Source organism: Hydractinia symbiolongicarpus, chromosome 9 (genome assembly GCF_029227915.1).
Source record: "Hydractinia symbiolongicarpus strain clone_291-10 chromosome 9, HSymV2.1, whole genome shotgun sequence".
In the NCBI taxonomy this organism is placed as follows: Eukaryota; Metazoa; Cnidaria; class Hydrozoa; order Anthoathecata; family Hydractiniidae; genus Hydractinia; species Hydractinia symbiolongicarpus.
Window position 1 is genome coordinate 20,753,910 of NC_079883.1, and position 26,368 is coordinate 20,780,277.

General features: G+C 33.7%; 1 protein-coding gene across 1 annotated transcript; it reads left to right on the top strand.

The window, feature by feature from the left end:
- The first annotated feature begins 6,496 nt into the window (after positions 1–6,496).
- LOC130657247 (coiled-coil domain-containing protein 42 homolog) lies at positions 6,497–24,655 on the top strand. The gene is made up of 11 exons (XM_057460223.1): positions 6,497–6,558; positions 7,677–7,776; positions 7,845–7,905; positions 8,673–8,849; positions 20,011–20,168; positions 21,098–21,180; positions 22,011–22,120; positions 23,085–23,144; positions 23,571–23,681; positions 23,969–24,079; positions 24,150–24,655. Exons 2-11 carry the CDS (start codon positions 7,703–7,705, stop codon positions 24,297–24,299), a joined length of 1,095 nt encoding a protein of 364 aa, XP_057316206.1. The 5' UTR covers positions 6,497–6,558; positions 7,677–7,702; the 3' UTR covers positions 24,300–24,655.
- The last annotated feature ends 1,713 nt before the right edge of the window (positions 24,656–26,368 follow it).

Sequence of the window (26,368 nt, forward strand, 5' to 3'; positions counted from 1 at the left end):
AAATCAACCTCGATCCCAGGGCCTGTGCAACAAGCACTGGGATCGAGGTTGACAAAAAACGCAACATAGCAAAATCGCGAAGCTCATAAACACGGTCATATATATGTGAAGTTACAAATATTTTTAAAATTTTTGTGCTGACGCAAATCTGGCAAAAAGCGTGCTTATAATTTATAATTTTGCGGAACACTGTTCTTTGTATGTAATTACATACAAAGAACAGTGTTCCGCAAACAAAATTATTGATTGACATGGGACTGAAATTTTTCATTCGGATTGCGCATCATCTACCTTATTGCAGGAAATAAACGAGGCTTAAAATTAAATATCCAGAACTTAAAAAAGTTTCTAGTTAATTTAAAACTAATAATTAAATTTAAAAATATTTTTTTCTAATAATAGCAATACAAAGCTCTCCTACACAGGCCTATTTTGTTTTCCTTGTTTGTGACCCAAAAATAAAATTAGTATTGTCCTGACCAATTGTCAGTGTTGCAAAGGTTTTGAAGAAAGCAAGAGAAAGTGGTTGTTAATGACCCCTCAAAAAAGATGATTTAATATGCTTTTTTGTAAAGTCAGTTGACGTAAATCGCGTTTAATTAAATTCTTAAAATTCTCCTGTACCTCGTTAATTTCCTGGAATAAGGCATTTTTTTAAGCGAGCGGCATGCTCACTTTACACCTCATAAGAAAACTCTACGTTAGTAGGTCTGTTGGAAATAGCGGAATTAGGGCAGGTGTAAAGAGGGTTGATAAGAAGGTAGATAATATTGAATGCAACTGGCAGATAAAAATTTAAGTTTTATGTAATGTGGGAAACAGCAAGACGAAGAAATGAATACTACATGTCTTCATAAATGGGAGGAGTGCAACTACAAATAATCAAGCTTTATTTGTGAATAGCGCGGTTGTTTCTTTTTGAGTTTGTTGTTACATCTTGAAGTCCACCAAGGTAAAAGTAAAGTTAATAAGATTTGGAACGAAGTTGCATGTATACATCATCCAAGAGATAAGGCGTCTAAGATTATGTTCACAAAGTAAACTACCAGAATTTAATTTGCCATCGAAAAGACAGCCTTTTTTAACCTGAACACAGGGTACAACCTCGGAAAAAACTTTCTTGCTATGCGACAGAAAAAAAGACAGATATAATATGCAGGGATAACCATGGCTTTTCTGTATAATTTTGTGAGAAGCCTCTTGTGAGGTTATTTGTAAAACTCACCTTTGTATATATTGGTTCCACAACAAACCGTGGAGCGTTGTTTATATTTTTACGAAAAACGTTTTTATAAGTTAGTTGTATTTTATTTGTAGTTGTAGGAAGACTTTTAACGAGATAAATATACACTGTTTCATAAGTTTTAGGTCTGGGAGTGCTAAGAAAACTTTGCCTGGATTGTATTAATGTGTTCAATCTCGTTCCCCGAGCTATTCTGGGGACGAGATGGTTAATGTGTTACCAATACGTGGTCGACTATGATGATTGCTATTGATAACCAATGCAAATACATCTTTTTCTAATTTGATTAGTTTTATTAAGTTTTTAGTCCATCATGCGGTGATAGGAAACATGCGCGGGAAAACCTAAGCCATCATCGGGAGGAGAGGTAAAAAAAAGGGCGTAATGAAAAAAATTCGAATATTTGACAATGAGGAGGTGTTTTGTTAAATTGTTAAATTTTGTGGATTTTTTTGCATTTCTGGCAACCTCCTCCTCAGGGCATCTTGTATTTTTTTTTTGACATCAGGACGCGATAGGCCGGGGGGGGGGGGTGAGGTTGATTTTCAGGTCTTTTGTTTTTCGATTAAAATATTTATACCTTTTTTAATTTTTTTTCTTTATGCGCTCCATAAAAGATCAATGTGATCAGCCTCGAAACGAGTAAACAAAAATAAATGGCGGCTGGTTTAACGTGTGAAAGCTGAAGGAAATTTTTTGTGTAGTGAGCTATAGCTACCTTTGCTGAAAATTTGCTTGAATAGTATGTTCTCTTATTTTGTTGGCTTACTAGTATATAAAAAAATGTTTTAGCCATTTTGATATAGCTAACTGTAAATCACCCTGCGGATCAGACAGGGCTTGGTAAAGCTAGCCGTACCTAACAGCCGTACCTAAGCCGTACCTTAGCCGTACGTAACTACACTTTTCTTTTTAAGGTGAGGTAATGTATTTTAATGGAAAAAACTGAGCTAATCGTAGTGGTAAATTTGTTGTGTCACTGAATTTCTGTTTCTCAATCGCCAATAAACCCGCAAAATACGAAAAATGTTAACGAAACATCTTGCTCTTATAGAAACCATACGGGGGAGAGCGCGGGAAGGTGATTCCCAAATCGACAAATTAAGTACGGCTGGCAATAAAAAGGTGGTTAGTACGAGCGGTGAACTTCAATGCGACTTATCAAGTAAAGTAAAATAAAGGGGATAGGTAAGGAAAAGAGAGGAAAAATATGAAAATTATAAGACAACATATATTTTACGGTTGGGTCCTATCATATAAGAAACAACTTTAAAGGCTAAAATATGTACAATAAAAACGAAATTAAGTTAAGTACGGCTAGCTAAAATAAGGTACGGCTGGACCATATTAAGGTACGGCTAGGTCCTATCGTATAAGAAACATCTTCAAATGCTCAAATTGTTCCATAAAAACGAAATTAGGTTAGGTACGGCTAGCTAAAATAAGGTACGGCTGGGAAATATTAAGGTACGGCTGGGTCCTATCGTATAAGAAACATCTTCAAATGCTACAAATGTTCCATAAAAACGAAATTAGGTTAGGTACGACTAGCTAAAATAAGGTACGGCTGGACCATATTAAGGTACGGCTAGGTCCTATCGTATAAGAAACATCTTCAAATGCTACAAATGTTCCATAAATATATTTTAATAAATATCACTATCAGTGTCAGATTGATTGCTTACATTCTCTAACGTTTCCATTTCTAGAACCAAATCTGTAACAGATCTATCCGATCCGTATATATCCGTAAATTAAGTACGGCTGGCAATAAAAAGGTGGTTAGTACGATCGGTGAACTTCAATGCGACTTATCAAGTAAAGTAAAATAAAGGGGATAGGTAAGGAAAAGAGAGGAAAAATATGAAAATTATAAGACAACATATATTTTACGGTTGGGTCCTATCATATAAGAAACAACTTTAAAGGCTAAAATATGTACAATAAAAACGAAATTAAGTTAAGTACGGATAGCTAAAATAAGGTACGGCTGGACCATATTAAGGTACGGCTAGGTCCTATCGTATAAGAAACATTTTCAAATGCTCAAATTGTTCCATAAAAACGAAATTAGGTTAGGTACGGCTAGCTAAAATAAGGTACGGCTGGGAAATATTAAGGTACGGCTGGGTCCTATCGTATAAGAAACATCTTCAAATGCTACAAATGTTCCATAAAAACGAAATTAGGTTAGGTACGACTAGCTAAAATAAGGTACGGCTGGACCATATTAAGGTACGGCTAGGTCCTATCGTATAAGAAACATCTTCAAATGCTACAAATGTTCCATAAAAACGAAATTAGGTTAGGTACGGCTAGCTAAAATAAGGTACGGCTGGGAAATATTAGGTACGGCTGGGTCCTATCGTATAAGAAACATCTTCAAATGCTACAAATGTTCCATAAAAACGAAATTAGGTTAGGTACGACTAGCTAAAATAAGTTACGGCTGGACCATATTAAGGTACGGCTAGGTCCTATCGTATAAGAAACATCTTCAAATGCTACAAATGTTCCATAAAAACGAAATTAGGTTAGGTACGGCTAGCTAAAATAAGGTACGGCTAGACCATATTAAGGTACGGCTAGGTCCTATCGTATAAGAAACATCTTCAAATGCTAAAATTGTTCCATAAAAACGAGATTAGGTTAGGCACGGCTAGCTAAAATAAGGTACGGCTGGAAAATATTAAGGTACGGCTAGGTCCTATCGTATAAGAAACATCTTTAAATGCTACAAATGTTCCATAAAACAAAATTAGGTTAGGTACGGCTACCATTGATCAAAATTAAAGTATGGCTGTTAAATATTACCTAAGAAACAAAATGTTTTAACAAATACGAACACGATAATATATAATTATATTTTAATAAATATCACTATCAGTGTCAGATTGATTGCTTACATTCTCTAACGTTTCCATTTCTAGAACCAAATCTGTAACAGATCTATCCGATCTTGATGCAATATATCGAAACGCTAACAACTGTAAAAGAAAGATGTCGATAAAATCAAAGGTCGTAAAGAGTGATTTAGAGGTAGCTGGGATAGATACAGGCCAGTTCTGTTTAAAGTCAGTCAGTGTGACTCTTAACCCAATTGCCAAACAATTTAAAATCGTTTTTATTGAACGTTTTTAGCATTTGAAGTTGTTTCTTATATGATAGGTCCCAGCCGTACCTTAATATTGTCCAGCCGTACCTTATTTTGGTTAGCCGTACCTAACTTAATTTTGTTTTTATTGAACGTTTTTAGCTTTTGAAGTTGTTTCTTATATGATAGGGTCCAGCCGTAACTTAATATGGTCCAGCCGTACCTTATTTTGGCTAGCCGTACCTAACATAATTTCGTTTTTATTGAACATTTGTAGCATTTAAAGTTGTTTCTTATATGATAGGACCCAGCCGTACCTTAATATTTTCCAGCCGTACCTTATTTTGGCTAGCCGTACCTAACATAATTTCGTTTTTATTGAACGTTTTTAGCATTTGAAATTGTTTCTTATATGATAAGACCCAGCCGTACCTTAATATTATCTAGCCGTACCTTATTTTGGCAACCGTATTTAAATTTAGCCAGCTGTAGTCACTTTTAGCGCTAGCTCTAATATTGTCCGCAGCGTAATAATGTTCAATCTTACTTTACTAATGTTTTTCATACATTCAATTTTAAAAATCTCTTTTGTATTTGTATTAAAATCATTTTAAAAAATTATAATACATGTAAGATATATTATTATCGGTATTTCATCATTAAGGAATCCCTGGGGGTTACTGGGGCTCGACGATGGAGTGCTCCATTTTGCATCATTTTTATCGGCATAGATATTCACCTAAAAGACGAAATTTAAGCTTAGAAGCAAGTGGTCTTACACAGAGCTGCTAATTACGAATTTTCTTAGGTACGGCTAAGGTGCGGCTGTTAGGTACGGCTAGCTTTACTTAACCTCAGACAGGAATTAAAATTTTAAAATGTTTTGAGAGTAGAAGTAGGGGCAACAAAGACACATAGTTAGCTATAAGCCTTTGTCAACACTGTCACTAAATAATTTAGACTATTACTTCAACCAAGGGGAGTTTAGGCAGTCCACAGTCGGCCAGCATGTATATATTCTCGGATCTGGGTTAACATTATCAAATTTTGAAAAAGAAAACAAAAACTTTTTTGCACTGTTTTTTTGCAGTTTGTTTGTCCCATGTAGGTCCGAGATAAGCTTCAACTTTGTGTATCACCTCATATTCGTAATTTTGTTTGTTGAGCTATATAATATATAGAGGTTTACATTTTTACTCTGCCAATTTTTGCAATTTTTTTCTTTCTAAAAATAACAAATACTATATATTCAAACTATGTAGGTTCCGTTTATGTTTTATTGAATATAGGTATTACATATAAGTACTACATAATAATACGTAGAAGGTCATTTAATTCAAAACATGGCTGCTTGCAAAGACACTATTCTGACCCAACTTAGAACACTAAAGATGGGACAGGCCATTTTTTGACACAGTGGTCCATCTCTTGAACAACTTGCGACATGGCGTTAGAAAAATTTTGCACACATCAAGACCTTGTATTTAACGTAAACTAACTCCGATGAAATGAAAAAACTGAACTGCTGCACGTTTTTTTGGCATATTTTTGTATATAGCTAGCTGAGATATTTTGTTTTATATTAAAGAAAAAGAGACTTATGACTATGACTAAAAGAAATGTGTTAATATATATTTTATGTGATGAGTCTCACCAGTTTCGAGCAACACACCCTTTCAATTATTTTCAGGAGTGGTCTACAAAGGCAGTTCTGAAGTCTTTAAAGCTTTTAGCCTTTAAAAGCATGGAAATTGTTTGTCAATAGTTAGGCCTGTCCCATCTTATGACACATTTTCTAAAATTGCAAGAGTTCTTTGTGTACAGTTGAGTTTGTCCCATCCGGTTTTTAAAAGCGGGGGATTCCTTCGTCAATAGTTGGGCCTGTACCAACTCAGGACAAATTTGCATACATTTGTCCAAAGTTGGGCCAGGCCCGTCAATAGATGGGCCATCCCAACTGCGAACGCACCGACCCGTCTTGTGATGGGCTGTACTGTCTAAAGACAGGCCAGTCCTGCGTCCAAAGTTAGGCCGCTGTCTGTAGTTGGGTCACAACAACACCATGATGAAAAACAAAGTCCCCAACAAATGTATATATAATGTGTTGGTTCTAGGTCGTTGTAGATGGTTTTAGGCCGTTGTAGATGGTTTTTAGCTCATTGTAGATCGTTGTAGATGGTTTTAGGTCGTTGTAGATCGTTGTAGGTGGTTCCTCTGTTTAGTAAGTTAGTTTTTTGTTCTCTTTTTGTTTCAGTGGTCTCCAGTTGAAATAACTGATTAGGTTTTTGTTAGGTTTTTGTGATTTTATTATTTTATTATTATAATTATTATTATTATTTTTAATGTGAGACCCAGTGTAATTACTTGTAAAGCCTATTTTTATGTTTAAGATGTATAGTTGTGATACAGTACCTACTAACTTAAGACCATAGACAAAAAGAGTTAACTGGCTTCTGGCCGATAGTCATCAAGAAAATAAATTAACAAATAGCACAATGACAAAAAATGTTTCTTGAAAACGTAACGTAATCTTTGAATGACTGAAGATACAACACTTAACTTTGTTAAGGCTGCCTATTTTGTTAATTGCAAAAGTTTTAGTACTGGTGAAATATAGGTATTGTAATAGATTCTAGACTCAATGCAGTGACCAAGCCAACAGAGATAGATTGCAAGAAAGAAGATTGAAGAACATCACATAATTCAGACATTTATGCGTTATAGACAGTATACACTATCTTGAATATTTTTACTTTAATTCAGAATGGAACTCAAGAGCTTGTCTTATTAAGAATAGTTTCTAGCGTACACAATTACTTGTGCACAATTGTATATACTTGTACAATATATTGTACAGATTTAACCACAACATACAATATGTTGTAACTTCCTGAGTTTTTTCAAATCAGTTTGCTTATGAAAGACTAGTATCAGGTCCCTATTAAATCATTTTCAAAAGAATTGAATGCCTCATTTGTTTTCTACATATTTAAGCATTATCAAAACACACATGTGATCTTTCTTGTGAAAAATTAAGTGCAACACATCACATAATTTCTCAAAAATTTAATTTGGACTATATTTGATTGTTTAATGCTGGATTAGATCTAGAATCTAGTATTTTTCCAGACTTTTTTAAAACATCCCCTGACAGCAACCAACATATTATTAGCAACATTGTATTATGTTATCATATATAAAGACCAACCTTTACCATTCTTATTTGCCTGAAAGTCACTAATGTGCAGCATTTTGGACACCATACTGGATGCAACTTATTTTTTGCAGACTAATTTTTTGAACCTTTTTGCAATAAATCTATTTTGATTAATTTTTTAGAGTATATGGTATAAACATAAATTAAAATGTCTGGAAATATTACTCATTATGAGTTGGAACTGGCGCCCGATCGAAAAAGAGTTTTTGTCACTCAGTTAAGGTAAGCTGATAATTGATTTTGTTTTTGAATAATGCTCAGTAAAAAAAGTCATTTTTTGATGTTTACAGGGAGGATGAAGAGGAAGAAAGCAAGGCACTCAACATTAAAAAAATTCCTGTTGTGAAAGAGGTTGGTGTTTAAAACAATTTTTTTTTTAATACACTTGTACACTTGTACAATTTTGCTATATGCCATATATAAATATACTTTGCTAAAGACATTAACCATTTTGAAAATCAAGAAATGGTTACTTACTTGCAGGTTACCTAGCTTACCTACAGGTTGACAAAGTATTTTAATTTACATGACGTAGTTTTTTGGTGGAAATATAGTAAATAAGAAGTTTAAACTATCTGAAGTTTATGGTGAATAAAATAGAAGTATCATCATGACATTTAGTCTGTGGTACAACTAATTCCAAGCTAAAACATATTATATTATACTAAAATTATTTGGTTGCTATAAGTAAATAAGTAAGTAATAATTTTTGTGTACAGAGGGTGTACATCAATTTGCCAATTGATTTGTAGTGCACACACCAGTTTGAACATAACTGTGGCTACTATTATGGAGAAGTTTTTTATTGTGTTTTGATAAGTAAAAATAAAATACAACAATTTTCATTTTGGTAAGGTACAGGAGTTCAGTAATTTCCAACTAATGGAATATTTTTGTGGCTACACCTGTACACCTGAAATATATGTTTATGCAAACATTGCAGGAAGAGCCAGTCTTGCTTTTTTAAGGTAACGTTTTACAGACTTAATATACTGGTCCTCTTGCATATTTAGCATCCATGTCTTATACATTCTCTCACAATCATTTTACACCAAGGTTCTTCACTACCCTACTGAATCATGATAAAAATATAATGTGTTTTATTGTTGTTTTGATAGAAAGCCAGTAAACTTGTGGAACTTGGATACAATACACTTCAAAAGACTTTGCTACTCAAGCGGCAAGCAGATGTTGCAGATGTAGATAGGGAGTTTCTTGAAAAGAAGTTTGAATTTAGAAAAAGAATGGATGAATGTGGTATACAAAAAGAGAGATTAAGGTTAAAACAGCAAGCTGTAAGTTCCTGATAAAGTTTGGTATCATTGATTGATAAATTAAGTGATAACATTAGCTTGTACAGATATATATATGCCATATGATTATAAGTCATTATAAGTCAGGCACATGTTTTCTCTTAATTTCTATTCTTAGTAATCAAAGAAAGTTAAATGTTTGATTCTCAGTTCCTCAGTACTAAACTCTTTTCAGAGTAGGATTTTTGAATGAAAAACCAAATTGATTTTGTGTTTTGTTCTTAGGTAATTTTTTAAAAAGGCAATGTTAATTAAAGCTTTAGGAGTTAATTCCATGCCACATTCTGATTGAGAAAGTTCAAGAAGAAAACTTTCTGATCATGCATATTGGTAATTTCTAATTTCCCACTCAAATGCTTTTCTTTTTCTGCCTATACAAGAGTGAGTAGAAATATTTCAACATATACAGATATATTTCAAATATAAATATTTTTTGGCCTAATGTGGAAAAATTTCTTAAATGGTAATAATTTAAAAACAAATCTTAAAAGATGGTTGCTCCATACTGCAACATGTCTACTACAGAAACTTCAGAAAGTACAATAAACTGAATAACAGAGACAAAATATGCCGTAAAATTAATTACGTTTTTTGCCAAAAAAGGATATTTTATTATTTAATAAAGTGGGAAAATGTCAATTTGTCAATTTCGTTCAAAATAGACATCAGTTGACAATAGACACACAGTATTTCTTAATTATTTGTTGTGTTTATTTTGGACAATATAGATTGGAAAAAGAAGTTGCCATCTACTAATTATTAATCTTGTCTTTACTTGTTTTTACTTGTAAATAAGAAGAATCTTTTTGTGGTTTATCACAATGTAAGTTCAATCTACGTATAGGACTTGATATGCGATATGTAATTATCAGCTCGTTTCTGATTGGTTAATTTTTATGAATTTCTATCCTCTGCAATTATATGAATGCATGCTCAACATCATTTTACTTTTCCCGATGATGGGAGAAGGATCTCCCGAAACGTTGCCTACTAAACTATCATGTTCAAGAAATGATAAACTTTCCACAGTAACATGAATACTGAACAGACAAACCAAAATAATATCTTCAATAACATTGGTGTTTGTTAAAAACTCAGAATAAAATTTTTTTTTACCATACATTGTCTTTAAAGCAAACTTTTTAAATAGCACCAAGTCTGTCTTATTTTTATTTTCGACCTGTTGTCACTTGTCAATCAAGGGGGGAGGTCTGGAAAAAAACTATTTTCCATGCAAAAAGATCTGTTGGCCTATAAAATATATTTAATTGATAAATACAGCTAAAAAATTTGAAAAAAAATTTCTGCGGAAATTTGCCTCAATAGCCCCGGTTTACGGCATAACTTTGCTCAAAAGTAAGGAAACTTTGAAACACGATATCTTTAAATTTACTATAGGTATTTACATGACTTTTTCAAGGTTTGCTGGTTATATATCATTCTATCATTTAACGAAAAATAAATTTTAATTTCATAATGAATTTTAATTTATGCATAATTTATTCATCATTAATAAATAAACTCATGTTTGAAAAAGTAAATAGTTAGATTTTCATAATATATAATGTTTATACATGGTGATTCTTCGTTAAATGATCTCTTCTATGATGTTAAAGATACTGTGAAAATTTCAAAACAATTGCGCTCAAAAATTCCGCTAAAATATGAAATTTCTAAACACGCAATTATGAATTAGCTTAGTCAAACTCTCCTGGTATATATGATGGCTTTTCATTTTGAGTTTCTTTATCAGCATGTCCTTTTTTATTTTTCTAAGGGTTTTTCTTCTTTTTTTTTGAATTTTTCGCCTGATTCAACCTCCTGGCGCTGAATGCGTTCAATGTTGTACTCATTAGATTTTGAGTCTGTCACCATTCCTGATATCTCAAAAGATTTCAACACATTTTTAACACCTTCAGTGCCATCATTATAATGTAACACTGCAGAGTTTATTGCCATTTCTAAAGTTTGTTTGCCCATAAAAATGATTTTGGGACAGCGAGTCCATGCAACAGCATTGAAACTCTCATTCGTGTTTTGGGTTTGACCATGCAAACACTTAGACAAGACTCATCAGAAAGTGCAGTAAATATAGGCCTCAGTAGATCAGATATCCAAATGTCTATATTGATATTATCCTTATATTTAGATGTACCATGTTGTTTGTCATACCAATATTTGCAGCAGGTACTATCATTATGAGTACAAAATCAATAAAATTGCCTAAATTGCTTTTCTTATGGCATAAATGTTGTTAGTATTATTCCTTATTGCTAGACCATACCAAATCTGCATACTGTTGATAACACTTTTCGTCAATTTTTTTCTTCCACTAAGAGGAGTTGCTGTTCCTTTATGGCTTTTCACCAAGTTTCGTAGGCAGGTACCCATTCGCTTTTGGGTGTGACCAACACATTCCAACTTTTCAGGTACGAACCCATATTCTCTATAAGGATCAGACTTTACCACTTGATTAAAAGACGAAGTGTCACCATGTCCAAGGTAGTAAGAATATATAATGTTGTTCTTTTTTATTGAACGCCCAAATACTGCTGCTTCCATTGCTCCAGAGGACTGTGTGTGGTTGATATTGCACACATGTGATGCTTTCCAAGCATTGTATCTTGAGAATTTTTCTTATTTTCCCACATTCTGCAACCCATACAAAATTTTGTCAATGCTTCATAGTCTAAGCATTTATCATCTACAACACCAACGACAAATCCATTCAGGGAAGCATGTCCACGACGCTGCCACGCTCCATCAATTTTGACGCACTTGCGCGGTGGGTCGCTTTCCTCGCAAACTTGTACCATCTCATTTGCAGCACGTTTCATACTTTTCTTAGCAGCCTTGTCAATGCCATGGATACATCTGCTTGCAATTTTTTAAATGGAGTGTCTGATATGCAGTGTAAATTCATACAGCGACTAAAATTTTTCATTGTATTATGTGCTTGTCCAATTTCTCGGAAACTAATTACCATACGACTATTGGCCTCAAATGTTTTCCTTCCTTGTGCATCGTTTTTGTTGTCATCAAATTTGCTACACACATTAGATGTATAAAATGTTTTCCTGCACTCGCACACACTGCAACATACTTCCAATTGATGTGCAAAACCCATTCGTGAGGACAAATTGTCAACACTTGTAATAGCACAACTACATTCCGGACAAGCGAGACTTTCTATGATTTTGCTCAAAATGGAAAAATTAACAAACATTAAATAGTCGATAGTTGACATTATATACAGTCTTTTTTTTTTTAAAGGGGATAACTTTCTAGCACTTGCAGAACACGAATTTGGAGTAGTATTTGGGGTTTGTAGATCAGGAGTGCTTTGATTTGGCGGTGTGTATGAATGTTTTCAGTGAATTTTTTTTCTTCTTTCTTGCAAAGTTTTGCTTGATGATTCATTTTGCTGGAGAGGTTGGCATTGATGAAGGTGCTTTATCAAAAGTGTTTCTCTCTAGTGCTATGCATGAAATTGCAATTAACATTTTCCCTAATGGAGCTCCAGTTGATTCCATGTTGCATGTTCAAAATGGCAATTTTGTAGCTTGTGGACAGTTGGCAGCATATAATTTAGCTCATGGTGCATCACCGCCATGTTTTCTTCACTCTAATGTCTTTTCAATGATATTAGATCTTGACCTCAAAAGGGAAAACCTGTCAATAGAAAATCATTTAACTGATGCAGAAAAAGAGATGTTGTCATCTTTGAAAACTGTTCCAACAAATTTTACTGATGTTATCATTGAACATGGGTATACTGGCCTTATTAATCAACATAACTCTGATCAAATTATTGGAACAATACTTGTCAGTACTGTCAATGCGTTATTTAGAAGAATTTTCTAAGGAATTGGAACTATTCAATGTATACCAGTACATGAAGCAGTTTCCTACTATTTTCAAGTCCTTATTTGTATTCAAATCTGACAATATCATTGATAGGAATTACATTGTATCAATTCTTCGCCCACAATATGCGGAAGATCAGACCACTAAGAGGCAAGGTGAGGAAATGTTTAATGATTTGTTTCAAGATTTTCTGACAGAAGTTGAGACAAATGATTTAGTTGTTTCTGATGTACCTATCGCTTGGAAGGGTGATAGAATCAAAGATGACAGAGCCCAAGATGATAGAATTGATAAAGTTCTGTATGAAAACGTTTCCATTACGGCCAGAACAATACTTTCCTGGATCACTGGACAGGAGCATAAGCCTGTCGATGTCAGCAATTTATTTTATCAAAGTTATATTTGGCCATGAATGTTTTGTTAGAAATCCTAAGCATCAAGTTTGCTATACGACTGTTCGCTCATGTAGCCGAGAAATAACATTTCCTATAGCCCATATAAAAAATCCTGTTCAATTCAAGAAGATATTTATTGCAGGTTTTTCTTATGGTCAATCTTTTTCTAGAGAATAAAAATTTGTGTATTTATATTTAAGGTAATACCACTTATGCCTGTTCAAATTTAAGTAGAAATTTTCACAGGTATATCGTTTATATGTTAAAAACTGCAAGTTATATTCATACTTATGTTTTCGCCTAAACAAAATTTACGACGCATACACGTTGAACCCTTTTGTTTGGTAACAGGAGAAAGCTTATACAGTGTCTAAAGACAGATTTTATATTTTTTCATATTTTATGTTTGTTTGTTTGTTTAGTCTTGCTGGCCAGTCTTTTTAATGTCCATTAATATCTAATGGGACTTTTTTTACTATCATTTTTATATTTTTTTATTTTGAGCATCTTTTTCATACCTTTTAACACTTTTTTCGATTTATCTGATCATTTTCTGTTGTATTTTGTTGAAATTATGCATACCCAGTTTGAGCTATACGCATTATTAAGTTTCAATACACAACTAGAAACTCAAATACTTGAAGTAATCTGTGTAGTTATTTTCCTCCTCGTTCATTTTGACATCTCCTAGTGCATTTGAGATTTGATTATTCGATGCTGCTAATTTCATCTCCATGCCTCCAAATTGCTCTGGAAGATAATAGATTGAATCAGGACGGCCAGATACAGTGTCATGTCGAGATTTTATAATTCTATAAGTATTCCAGTGTGCAGTAACATCATTGAGTTGTTTTTGCAATAATGCAGAAAACGAATACCATAAACATTCGTCACTTAAATCCAGGTCTCCATTGGCCTCCATGTCAGCAATTCTTCCACCAAATTGATCGTGTTTTGCTGGAATGAGACCACCGAGATTCAATGCGTTGATTTCTTGAAGACGGGACGTACCTATGGGACTCGGGATTGGCACGAAAAATGTTTGAATTGCGGCTGAATACAGTTCTCTGTCCCCAAATCGGTGATCAGTTCAACTGGACATCCTTTATTTTTATTAACGCAATCAACGAAAATCGATGCTATATTATCTGGCGTTTAATTGATAAATACAGCTAAAAAATTTGAAAAAAAATTTCTGCGGAAATTTGCCTCAATAGCCCCGGTTTACGGCATAACTTTGCTCAAAAGTAAGGAAACTTTGAAACACGATATCTTTAAATTTACTATAGGTATTTACATGACTTTTTCAAGGTTTGCTGGTTATATATCATTCTATCATTTAACGAAAAATAAATTTTAATTTCATAATGAATTTTAATTTATGCATAATTTATTCATCATTAATAAATAAACTCATGTTTGAAAAAGTAAATAGTTAGATTTTCATAATATATAATGTTTATACATGGTGATTCTTCGTTAAATGATCTCTTCTATGATGTTAAAGATACTGTGAAAATTTCAAAACAATTGCGCTCAAAAATTCCGCTAAAATATGAAATTTCTAAACACGCAATTATGAATTAGCTTAGTCAAACTCTCCTGGTATATATGATGGCTTTTCATTTTGAGTTTCTTTATCAGCATGTCCTTTTTTATTTTTCTAAGGGTTTTTCTTCTTTTTTTTTGAATTTTTCGCCTGATTCAACCTCCTGGCGCTGAATGCGTTCAATGTTGTACTCATTAGATTTTGAGTCTGTCACCATTCCTGATATCTCAAAAGATTTCAACACATTTTTAACACCTTCAGTGCCATCATTATAATGTAACACTGCAGAGTTTATTGCCATTTCTAAAGTTTGTTTGCCCATAAAAATGATTTTAGGACAGCGAGTCCATGCAACAGCATTGAAACTCTCATTCGTGTTTTGGGTTTGACCATGCAAACACTTAGACAAGACTCATCAGAAAGTGCAGTAAATATAGGCCTCAGTAGATCAGATATCCAAATGTCTATATTGATATTATCCTTATATTTAGATGTACCATGTTGTTTGTCATACCAATATTTGCAGCAGGTACTATCATTATGAGTACAAAATCAATAAAATTGCCTAAATTGCTTTTCTTATGGCATAAATGTTGTTAGTATTATTCCTTATTGCTAGACCATACCAAATCTGCATACTGTTGATAACACTTTTCGTCAATTTTTTTCTTCCACTAAGAGGAGTTGCTGTTCCTTTATGGCTTTTCACCAAGTTTCGTAGGCAGGTACCCATTCGCTTTTGGGTGTGACCAACACATTCCAACTTTTCAGGTACGAACCCATATTCTCTATAAGGATCAGACTTTACCACTTGATTAAAAGACGAAGTGTCACCATGTCCAAGGTAGTAAGAATATATAATGTTGTTCTTTTTTATTGAACGCCCAAATACTGCTGCTTCCATTGCTCCAGAGGACTGTGTGTGGTTGATATTGCACACATGTGATGCTTTCCAAGCATTGTATCTTGAGAATTTTTCTTATTTTCCCACATTCTGCAACCCATACAAAATTTTGTCAATGCTTCATAGTCTAAGCATTTATCATCTACAACACCAACGACAAATCCATTCAGGGAAGCATGTCCACGACGCTGCCACGCTCCATCAATTTTGACGCACTTGCGCGGTGGGTCGCTTTCCTCGCAAACTTGTACCATCTCATTTGCAGCACGTTTCATACTTTTCTTAGCAGCCTTGTCAATGCCATGGATACATCTGCTTGCAATTTTTTAAATGGAGTGTCTGATATGCAGTGTAAATTCATACAGCGACTAAAATTTTTCATTGTATTATGTGCTTGTCCAATTTCTCGGAAACTAATTACCATACGACTATTGGCCTCAAATGTTTTCCTTCCTTGTGCATCGTTTTTGTTGTCATCAAATTTGCTACACACATTAGATGTATAAAATGTTTTCCTGCACTCGAACACACTGCAACATACTTCCAATTGATGTGCAAAACCCATTCGTGAGGACAAATTGTCAACACTTGTAATAGCACAACTACATTCCGGACAAGCGAGACTTTCTATGATTTTGCTCAAAATGGAAAAATTAACAAACATTAAATAGTCGATAGTTGACATTATATACAGTCTTTTTTTTTTTAAAGGGGATAACTTTCTAGCACTTGCAGAACACGAATTTGGAGTAGTATTTGGGGTTTGTAGATCAGGAGTGCTTTGATTTGGCGGTGTGTATGAATGTTTTCAGTGAATTTTTTTTCTTCTTTCTTGCAAAGTTTTGCTTGATGATTCATTTTGCTGGAGAGGTTGGCATTGATGAAGGTGCTTTATCAAAAGTGTTTCTCTCTAGTGCTATGCATGAAATTGCAATTAACATTTTCCCTAATGGAGCTCCAGTTGATTCCATGTTGCATGTTCAAAATGGCAATTTTGTAGCTTGTGGACAGTTGGCAGCATATAATTTAGCTCATGGTGCATCACCGCCATGTTTTCTTCACTCTAATGTCTTTTCAATGATATTAGATCTTGACCTCAAAAGGGAAAACCTGTCAATAGAAAATCATTTAACTGATGCAGAAAAAGAGATGTTGTCATCTTTGAAAACTGTTCCAACAAATTTTACTGATGTTATCATTGAACATGGGTATACTGGCCTTATTAATCAACATAACTCTGATCAAATTATTGGAACAATACTTGTCAGTACTGTCAATGCGTTATTTAGAAGAATTTTCTAAGGAATTGGAACTATTCAATGTATACCAGTACATGAAGCAGTTTCCTACTATTTTCAAGTCCTTATTTGTATTCAAATCTGACAATATCATTGATAGGAATTACATTGTATCAATTCTTCGCCCACAATATGCGGAAGATCAGACCACTAAGAGGCAAGGTGAGGAAATGTTTAATGATTTGTTTCAAGATTTTCTGACAGAAGTTGAGACAAATGATTTAGTTGTTTCTGATGTACCTATCGCTTGGAAGGGTGATAGAATCAAAGATGACAGAGCCCAAGATGATAGAATTGATAAAGTTCTGTATGAAAACGTTTCCATTACGGCCAGAACAATACTTTCCTGGATCACTGGACAGGAGCATAAGCCTGTCGATGTCAGCAATTTATTTTATCAAAGTTATATTTGGCCATGAATGTTTTGTTAGAAATCCTAAGCATCAAGTTTGCTATACGACTGTTCGCTCATGTAGCCGAGAAATAACATTTCCTATAGCCCATATAAAAAATCCTGTTCAATTCAAGAAGATATTTATTGCAGGTTTTTCTTATGGTCAATCTTTTTCTAGAGAATAAAAATTTGTGTATTTATATTTAAGGTAATACCACTTATGCCTGTTCAAATTTAAGTAGAAATTTTCACAGGTATATCGTTTATATGTTAAAAACTGCAAGTTATATTCATACTTATGTTTTCGCCTAAACAAAATTTACGACGCATACACGTTGAACCCTTTTGTTTGGTAACAGGAGAAAGCTTATACAGTGTCTAAAGACAGATTTTATATTTTTTCATATTTTATGTTTGTTTGTTTGTTTAGTCTTGCTGGCCAGTCTTTTTAATGTCCATTAATATCTAATGGGACTTTTTTTACTATCATTTTTATATTTTTTTATTTTGAGCATCTTTTTCATACCTTTTAACACTTTTTTCGATTTATCTGATCATTTTCTGTTGTATTTTGTTGAAATTATGCATACCCAGTTTGAGCTATACGCATTATTAAGTTTCAATACACAACTAGAAACTCAAATACTTGAAGTAATCTGTGTAGTTATTTTCCTCCTCGTTCATTTTGACATCTCCTAGTGCATTTGAGATTTGATTATTCGATGCTGCTAATTTCATCTCCATGCCTCCAAATTGCTCTGGAAGATAATAGATTGAATCAGGACGGCCAGATACAGTGTCATGTCGAGATTTTATAATTCTATAAGTATTCCAGTGTGCAGTAACATCATTGAGTTGTTTTTGCAATAATGCAGAAAACGAATACCATAAACATTCGTCACTTAAATCCAGGTCTCCATTGGCCTCCATGTCAGCAATTCTTCCACCAAATTGATCGTGTTTTGCTGGAATGAGACCACCGAGATTCAATGCGTTGATTTCTTGAAGACGGGACGTACCTATGGGACTCGGGATTGGCACGAAAAATGTTTGAATTGCGGCTGAATACAGTTCTCTGTCCCCAAATCGGTGATCAGTTCAACTGGACATCCTTTATTTTTATTAACGCAATCAACGAAAATCGATGCTATATTATCTGGCGAATTGTTAGATTTTGTTACGTTTAACCATAATATTTTTCTGCTAAAACCATCGATAGCACCATGAATGGGGGAACCATATGGCTTCAGTTTATCATATCCGTCAATGTGACGGGCGAAGTTTGGGCCAGGATTCGAATATTTCCTCCTATAAGACGGTGGGATTTTCTGAATTCAGTACCTTCGTTGTCCAACTCACGTAGCAATTTAGATACAACACATCTTGGTATATCCCATCCTTCCATTTGTAGACTATGCCAAACAGTACGATAACCACCACATGACCCTGGACCGTAAACAATCTCCCGTATTCTTTGTTCAATTCTTTGATGTGAGTTAACAACATTGCGATTACGTCTACACAGCCCATAACTTTTAAGGCATCTTAGAAGCGGGTTTTGCTTATGATGCAGTTGTGTTTCCTCTCAAGTAAGAGAACGATTTGTGCATACTCAAAACCACAGTGGTAATAATATTTGATTACATTTTCTTCATCGAAAATGGCGTCCTCTGTGGACTCTTCTAAAAATATAAAACATTCGTTGCGATACAGCCTAGCAGGAATTTCTCAAAAACCTGCATTTTCTAAAAGTAAGTCATACCTGATGAGGATAACATATCTTGAATAAGTAAACACGGTTTAATGCCTCTCAACACAAGACAAATAAGCTCTGTGAACATCTACCTCACCCTACCAACAACCCAACAGGGTCAACAATAGACAGCACGTGCAGCCTGAAATAGGCGCCAAAGTCACCTTATTGTTTTGTTTAATCAATTTGATTTTTCAGAGTTTCTTTATTTGCCGTGAAATTTCTTTATTTGCTGCGAACTTTCTTTATTTGCCGTGAAATTTCTTTATTTGCCGTGAACTTTCTTTATTTGCTGTGAACTTTCTTTATTTGCCGTAAAATTTCTTTATTTGCCGTGGACTTTCTTTATTTGCCGTGCACTTTCTTTATTTGCGTGGACTTTGTTTATTTGCCGTGGACTTTGTTTATTTGCCGTGAACTTTCTTTATTTGCCGTGGACTTTCTTTATTTGCCGTGGACTTTCTTTATTTGCCGTGGACTTTTATTTGCCGTGGACTTTCTTTATTTGCTGTGGACTTTCTTTATTTGCCGTGGACTTTGTTTATTTGCTGTGGACTTTCTTTATTTGCCGTGGAGTTTTTTAATTTCCGTGACACTTGTGGGCCACCGTAGAAGCTAGCTTGCTGGCTGGTAAACAAACGGTTTTAACTGACATACGATGTTACAAAGTATGACGTTAAGACCCGGGATACATAGGAGATATAACCTTTTCAATTGGCATTAATTGTGGCACTGCTATTGTTATATAAAGGAGAAATAAATCAGTTTACCTGGTCGCTAAGGGCGTTGCTAGGGAAAAGTGAAATCAACAACTTACACTAAATGTGCTATAACTCTTGAACAGATCAATTTTTTTTTTTAAGCAAAATAACAGCACCACCCAGGGCTTAAAATATTTTTTTTATAAAACTAAAATTTTCCACCTTTTTTTCTAGACCCCCTTAAATTAGTCATTCAACAAATATGCTGCTGTTGTTTTTTAGCTAAAAGATAGAATGGATAAATTTAGTAAGTTTATAGAAGAAAACGATGCTAAACGACAAAGAGCTGCACTGAAGCTTCAAAAAGAACAGAAATTGAAAATAACGAAACAAGAAGAACATGGGAAGTTAGAAAAGGAACTAAATGTTTTGGTTTTAAGGTATGATATACACTCGAGATTAGTAAAATGAGTCTTAACCCTGTTGACATTATCCTTTTTTTGTAAGAAATCCCCCATCAAAACCCCCCGATTTATTCACCCTATAACTTTTAAATGGCTTAAGCTTTGTTGATAAAACTTAGAAGGAACATAGTGTGGCCTTTTAGGCTGTTAGTGATGTAGTTCGCTCACAAGGTCCGTGGTTCGGACCACGACTACGGGTCAACCTATGCCAGGGAAATTGGACATTGCCAGTGTATACGTGATATATACATTCCGAACACAGGTCTCAAATTGATAACAGTGTTCCCAACATTAAAGTGGCTTAGTAATAATAATAATAACAATAATAATAATAGTAGCATAGCATTTCATTCGAATGAGGAGTGGGTTAAAAAATGTTTGGTTTCAGCTATTTTTTCATGATGTCATCAATTTTACAAATTTTCAACACGGATTAATTTAAATTCATGAGATGTTGGTTTATGAGTATATTTAGTTGGCTATTAAAGGTTCTTACGTACTACCCTTCATAACACCAATTTGGACAATGCATAAGGTAAGTAATAGTGCTAAAAAGATCAGGATTTTTTTAATGGACTACTTAATAACACAAATAAGATGTCGAAAATGATTTAATGAAAAGCTGAGTTAAAATCCCCCTTCTTCGCTCCCCTCCCCAGTATAAGCGCTGGTGAGGATAAGCATCAAAAATGCTGAATGTGATAATCTGTAACTGTAATCTGTGTAACTAAGTGATTTACCAAACAATGATTTTAATTTTAAAATGGATAAAAGCTCTATATAGCATTTTTCAATTTAAAAACTCCTTACCTGACTTAACCTTCCAATTAACATTAAGTATGTTAGAAATTATTTTTTGCCATGTTTCTTTCTTGGATTACAAGCCCGATTCTTTTTTTTTTTAGAACAGAAAAATTAAAGGACAAACTTCGAAGATATGCGATATTCGAGAAGTATTTGTGTTCAGTTATCGATGTACTGCCAGAAAGTATGGTTGTTTTCAGTTTCATTTACATCTATCAGTTCACCAGTTTTTTAAAAATCAAGTTAATTTCGTATGAGGGAAGCTCTTTATATAAAATCAGCTTGTTTTTTTTCACGGATGATAACCTCAAGCATAATTTGTTACAAAAAAATTTTCAAATAAACAAACTGTCTGTATAAACCTAAATTCTTAGTATCAAATCCGTGATTGATATCCTTCTTCCAACCCACCATACGTTACGTCGCACTAAGTACGCATATATGTATTTTAACATGAAAGTACTTAATACCACTTAAATTTGCATAATATAGATGGGCAGGGTTTTGCAGCGTTACGAAGTTGTAATCCAGGTCCTGGAAAGTCCTTCACTTTCTTAATACTTTTAAAATATTTTCATGCAACATTCCTTCAACGATTTTTTTTATCTTTGATGTTTATGCGTTGTCGCCATAAAGGGATTTTACAAGCTTTTTTTTTATAAGAGAATATGGCATGAAACTGAATACGTAATCATATGGAAAATTCGGTTTTTTAATCAAACTTCAATCGAAATGATATCTTACTTTAAATCTGGCTTTTGTTGTTTCTAACGTCTTGGTTAATTATTAGCGTTGTATTTCCATGTTGGATGCTAATCAGATGAAATGGAGTTGGACATTTACCACCATGTTAAGCCTAAGTTAGTTCTAAAATGGATACAATTAAACTATCTGTTAAGCTTCTAAATATTTTCATTTTGATTGTGCTGTCGTTTTCATAATCGCTGTTCACTTCGTTAGTGAAAAGGTTTACAAAGAATACGGTTGATGAAAGCATTGCGTTTTAATTGTTAGATTATGTTGAAGCAACAGACAATATGTTAACAGCGTTAATGATGAGATATCAAACTTTGGAAGAAGCGAATATTCACCTTTCAAACAAAAGAAACAATTTGCAATCACAGGTTAGGAACGCTTGTACTTAAATCTTGTTTTGGAAGCTTACCTTACCTTTTAAAAGCGCACACATTCTTCACGGCAACAAACAATGGGCTTGAACTTTTTGCCATTTTTCATAAATTTTAAGCAGACCTCCTAAGTTTCCATGAAAGAAAGACGCTCAGCATTTCTCAAAGTGACTATGGAAGTAGCTCTTGTCCTTTGGGACTGTTCTTGTTTCATATAACTTTCATTATTTATATAACTGATATAATGTAATATAGATCGCTGTTAATATTTTTTGTGATCCTACGTTTATATTGTTTAGCGGTTGTTAATCAGGGTAGCTTGCTAATCGTAGTAGCCAAACAGTTTGGCATTTTGTTTTGTGTTGTGTTAGACCTTGATGGTGTATTGTTAAGGGAAAGGAAAAGGAGAAGTCCAGAGTGTTGCTATATTGATTCCTTTACGTTTTGTTATCATGATGTGAGAAACGATAATAGAACTCTGTTATTTCCATTTATTTTATGTGTTTTATATTTACAGTAAACGATTGTTAAAGATATTTAAACAGATTATTCGGCGAGATTATGAGTTCCAGACTAGATAGAAGATCAAGGTTTGTCAGCTTATGTTTAGTAGTAACAAATTAGTAATTGTTAGTTCATGCATTAAAAAACTTTATCTGTCTATACATCGAACGATGGTATTTTACTCAGAGAAAATGTTTTCAGAAAAACGTTCCCAGTACTAAAAATACGAGAATTTAAATGAAAAACTTTTAAATGAGGGTGTAAATATATTTTCAAGAATGTGATTTTTTAGTAGAATTCAGCTAGATGAATTTTCGCGAATCGCATGTTTTAGAAAATGATGAACTTGAAAATGCTCATTTATCGTGCAACTTTCTAAACACACTACAAATCGCCAAACATATAAAGTAGAAGGGTTTACAATGATTTTATATTATTTCAATATTTTATATCTTAGTTAGAATCATGTGTCAAGGAATATCAAGGTTTATCTTTACAACAATCACAAAATTTACTGGTAAGTACAACTTTTGTGCAAAATCCTATTGTGTTTTGGTATCGTCAATATGCATTGACACTTTCATGTCAGTTAAAAATATAAAATATGGAGAGGCACTAAAAATTGAGCCAATATTGTTGAAAAACGTCTAATTAAATTAAAAATTGTCTCTTTATTCTTACTGCTGCTACCTGGACATTTTTCAAAACTCAATAATTTGGTTTTTCTATTATTAGTGGTGACTCACCGCTCAAAAGAATACGTATGCTAAACGCCAAACTGACGTCGCTATGACACCTATCGTTCAATTTTCAAGGATGGCTAATGCAATTCCAAAAATCTTTCTAAAATGAAATCAAGTTGCATAGAAAGACTTCATTTATAACTAAAACTTCACGTTGCGAAAAATTTTCTTGTGTTTAACCGTTGTTGTTTTTATTTTAGTTGTGTAACAAAGAACTTGCAGAGTCGAAAAACAAGTTGGAGAGACTTATACAGAGAAATGCAAAGTTAGAAACGATTACATCGAAGAAGCGCCAAAGATACCTAAACCACGTAAGGTTTACATTACTGGGTAATGTTATGTTTCAAAATGCGCGTAAGCATTCTTTTAATTGTTGATGTAACATAGTTGCAGTTCCATCGTTGTTTTTTTTCAGGAATATTTTTTTTGCTAAGCATGTAATGACAGTAAAAAAAAACAGTTTAGTGTTGTACATTTAACAACAGATTTAAGATGAAAAAATCTTCCTAACATTGTTTTCTTTATGTATTTATTCGAGTTTTGTTCACGCATGCGCATTAGGTCATGGTTTCTTACGGATTTGTTTGTTTTGCTTTAGAGTGAAACAAAAGCAGAAATAACATTAGCTATTGAGAATTTATCTCTTCAATGCGATCAAAGAAATATAGCATCTTCTCTGAACCTTTCACAGAAATTGGACCTGATAAAGGTAAGACTGTTAGTTTGTGCACCTTTTTTTTAGCAATAAGTTAGTCTGAATGTCGATCTGTCTCTTCTAGAATTATTTAAAAGAAAGAGAATCCGTTTATGACATGTCTCGACCTTCTAATGTAACTGCAGAAAATGTTTTATCCTCTAAAGTGAGTTTCGTTAAAACACCAAAGAGTGTCAGAATCAAAACGCCAGTTGTAGCAGGAATGAAGCGCTGATCACATGAAACGCCACGACAAGGCACGAGAGAATGAGAATTATAACGAGTAGTTGACGTCATGAAAAAGGCGACGAACAAATCTTAATGAAATGTATTTTCTTAATCTAATTTACTTTGTGCAAATTTATGTTTCACAAGATATATTATATGTAGCTTAAACGGAATCATTTTATTTTCTCAGTCTGGGAACACCAAAGTTTTTTAATAATTGGGTTATATAACGCGTCGTTTTTTAAGGATCACAGAATTTCAATCCTCGACTTCCAATCCTCGATTTATACCTTCTTTCAATTTTAATTGTGTTGTCTTTGAACAATTACGACCTACTGAATATATGCATTTTCTCCGTTATAATGTGTTATTATTGTGTATTCTAAAAGCACGAAATAAATTAGGTACTTTTTCTACACCCTAAAAAGCAAGTATTGCTTCATTTATTTTCTTGGATAATAATGAAGGAAGGGTTGTTTTTGTATGAAGCAGGATAACAGTGATACCACTCTGCCGTGTACCTTGGGAACTCAAATAGTTTCTGCTATAGGTGTCCCCGATAAACAAACTCGACGCTTCACAAACTCAACGCTTCACAAACTCAATGCGTCACAAATTTGTCGCTTCACAAAATACTTAAAATTTTGCTTAACCTCCGTCTTGGGAACTGCAGAGGCTATTCTGGGTAAATAATAGTAATGCTAAAACTGTAGCTTATACAGAAGTATCGACCGAAACAAAGTGAGTCTAAATTTTCGTCGATCTTAATTGTTGCTTGCCCAATTATTCGCCATCTTCGGATATTTTTAGTACTAAATTTTTCGTCATCATCGTCATCATCATCTTTTCATCTCGTGACTTAGGTAATTGAGATGAATTCATCTCGCTGGTCTAAATAAGATTTAGGGGGATCATAAAATGGACGATATTATTCGCCGTTGCACATATTTCGACCCTCACATTATTGCTTGCCGCTTCTTCGCTACGGCGGTACTATTTTGCGAGACAAAATACGGATGTTATTAATATTGAAATGAAATACTTCTCAACAGCTTTCGTGCTATGAAAGTCTAACATGTGGGAGTGTTAAAATGCTTTTTGGGTTTTCGTGACGAACGCTTAAAATTAGGGGCGTGCTGAAATGATTTTTTAGCTTTTCGTGCCACGGAACTTGAAGAGCCGATCAATGATTGGCGCTGTCTACAATTTTTATCTTGTTGTTGATGTCATATGTGCAAAAAAATAAAGCTAAAATGGAATATTTACGTTGTTATCACGTTCTCCTGATATTTTTATTAACAGAATTTTTTATAAATGTCAAAACTTTACAGATAAAACACGGTATATGAGAAAGATCTTCGCTATAATTAAAGAAAGCTGCTTTTTAAAAAATTTATAGGTGGAGGCACGCGTTAATCTGAACTAATCTAAAATATTCATTTTTGCAATATTTTTCTTGAAAAAAATTGACGCTGCAGAAGTAATAATTAGCCTTTTCTTGTTTTCTTCGCGTTGATGTTTTGTTAGTGTGTAGAGAAGACTAAACAATGACTTTACAAGCAATAACTTTTTTTAACAACATGGTGAGAGAATATGGGGAATATAAACAATCAAATATTGTACTTCTAAGTACATCAAAGAAATCTGTCAAAATCAAGTCCGAATTCTCAAATTTAGCAGTCCGATAAAGAAAATATTTTGTCCAAAAGGCCCATCGCTATTTTGCATGTCTCTTATAATGAGATCTTAGTAAAGATTTTCGCTAAATATCTTGTCTGCTACTTAAAATGTTTTACGTGAGAGTTTGAATAGTTTATCCAGTGGAAAAAGTTTAACCAACCGCTGTTAAAATGCTTAAAACATAAACTTGGACTCCCTTTGGCCCGTAAGACTATAATTTCCGATTTATTCATTCAAAAAATATATGCCATGATTAATGATGATAAATGATTAATCACATTGTTGACTTCGCACGAGTTTATTCCTGGTTTCTGATTTGCATTTCCACCCAACAGAAGAATGCAGGGCGTTGTTGTAAGACTTCTATTGAGGAATGCAGGGCGTTGTTGTAAGACT

What these genes read in the sequence shown, in the direction of transcription:
- LOC130657247 (XM_057460223.1), top strand. Translation starts at nt 7,703, where the DNA reads ATGTCTGGAAATATTACTCATTATGAGTTGGAACTGGCGCCCGATCGA. An exon ending in AACAATCACAAAATTTACTG is followed by an intron (nt 23,145 to 23,570) that starts GTAAGTACAACT and finishes TTTTTATTTTAG; the next exon opens with TTGTGTAACAAAGAACTTGC. An exon ending in GCCAAAGATACCTAAACCAC is followed by an intron (nt 23,682 to 23,968) that starts GTAAGGTTTACA and finishes GTTTTGCTTTAG; the next exon opens with AGTGAAACAAAAGCAGAAAT.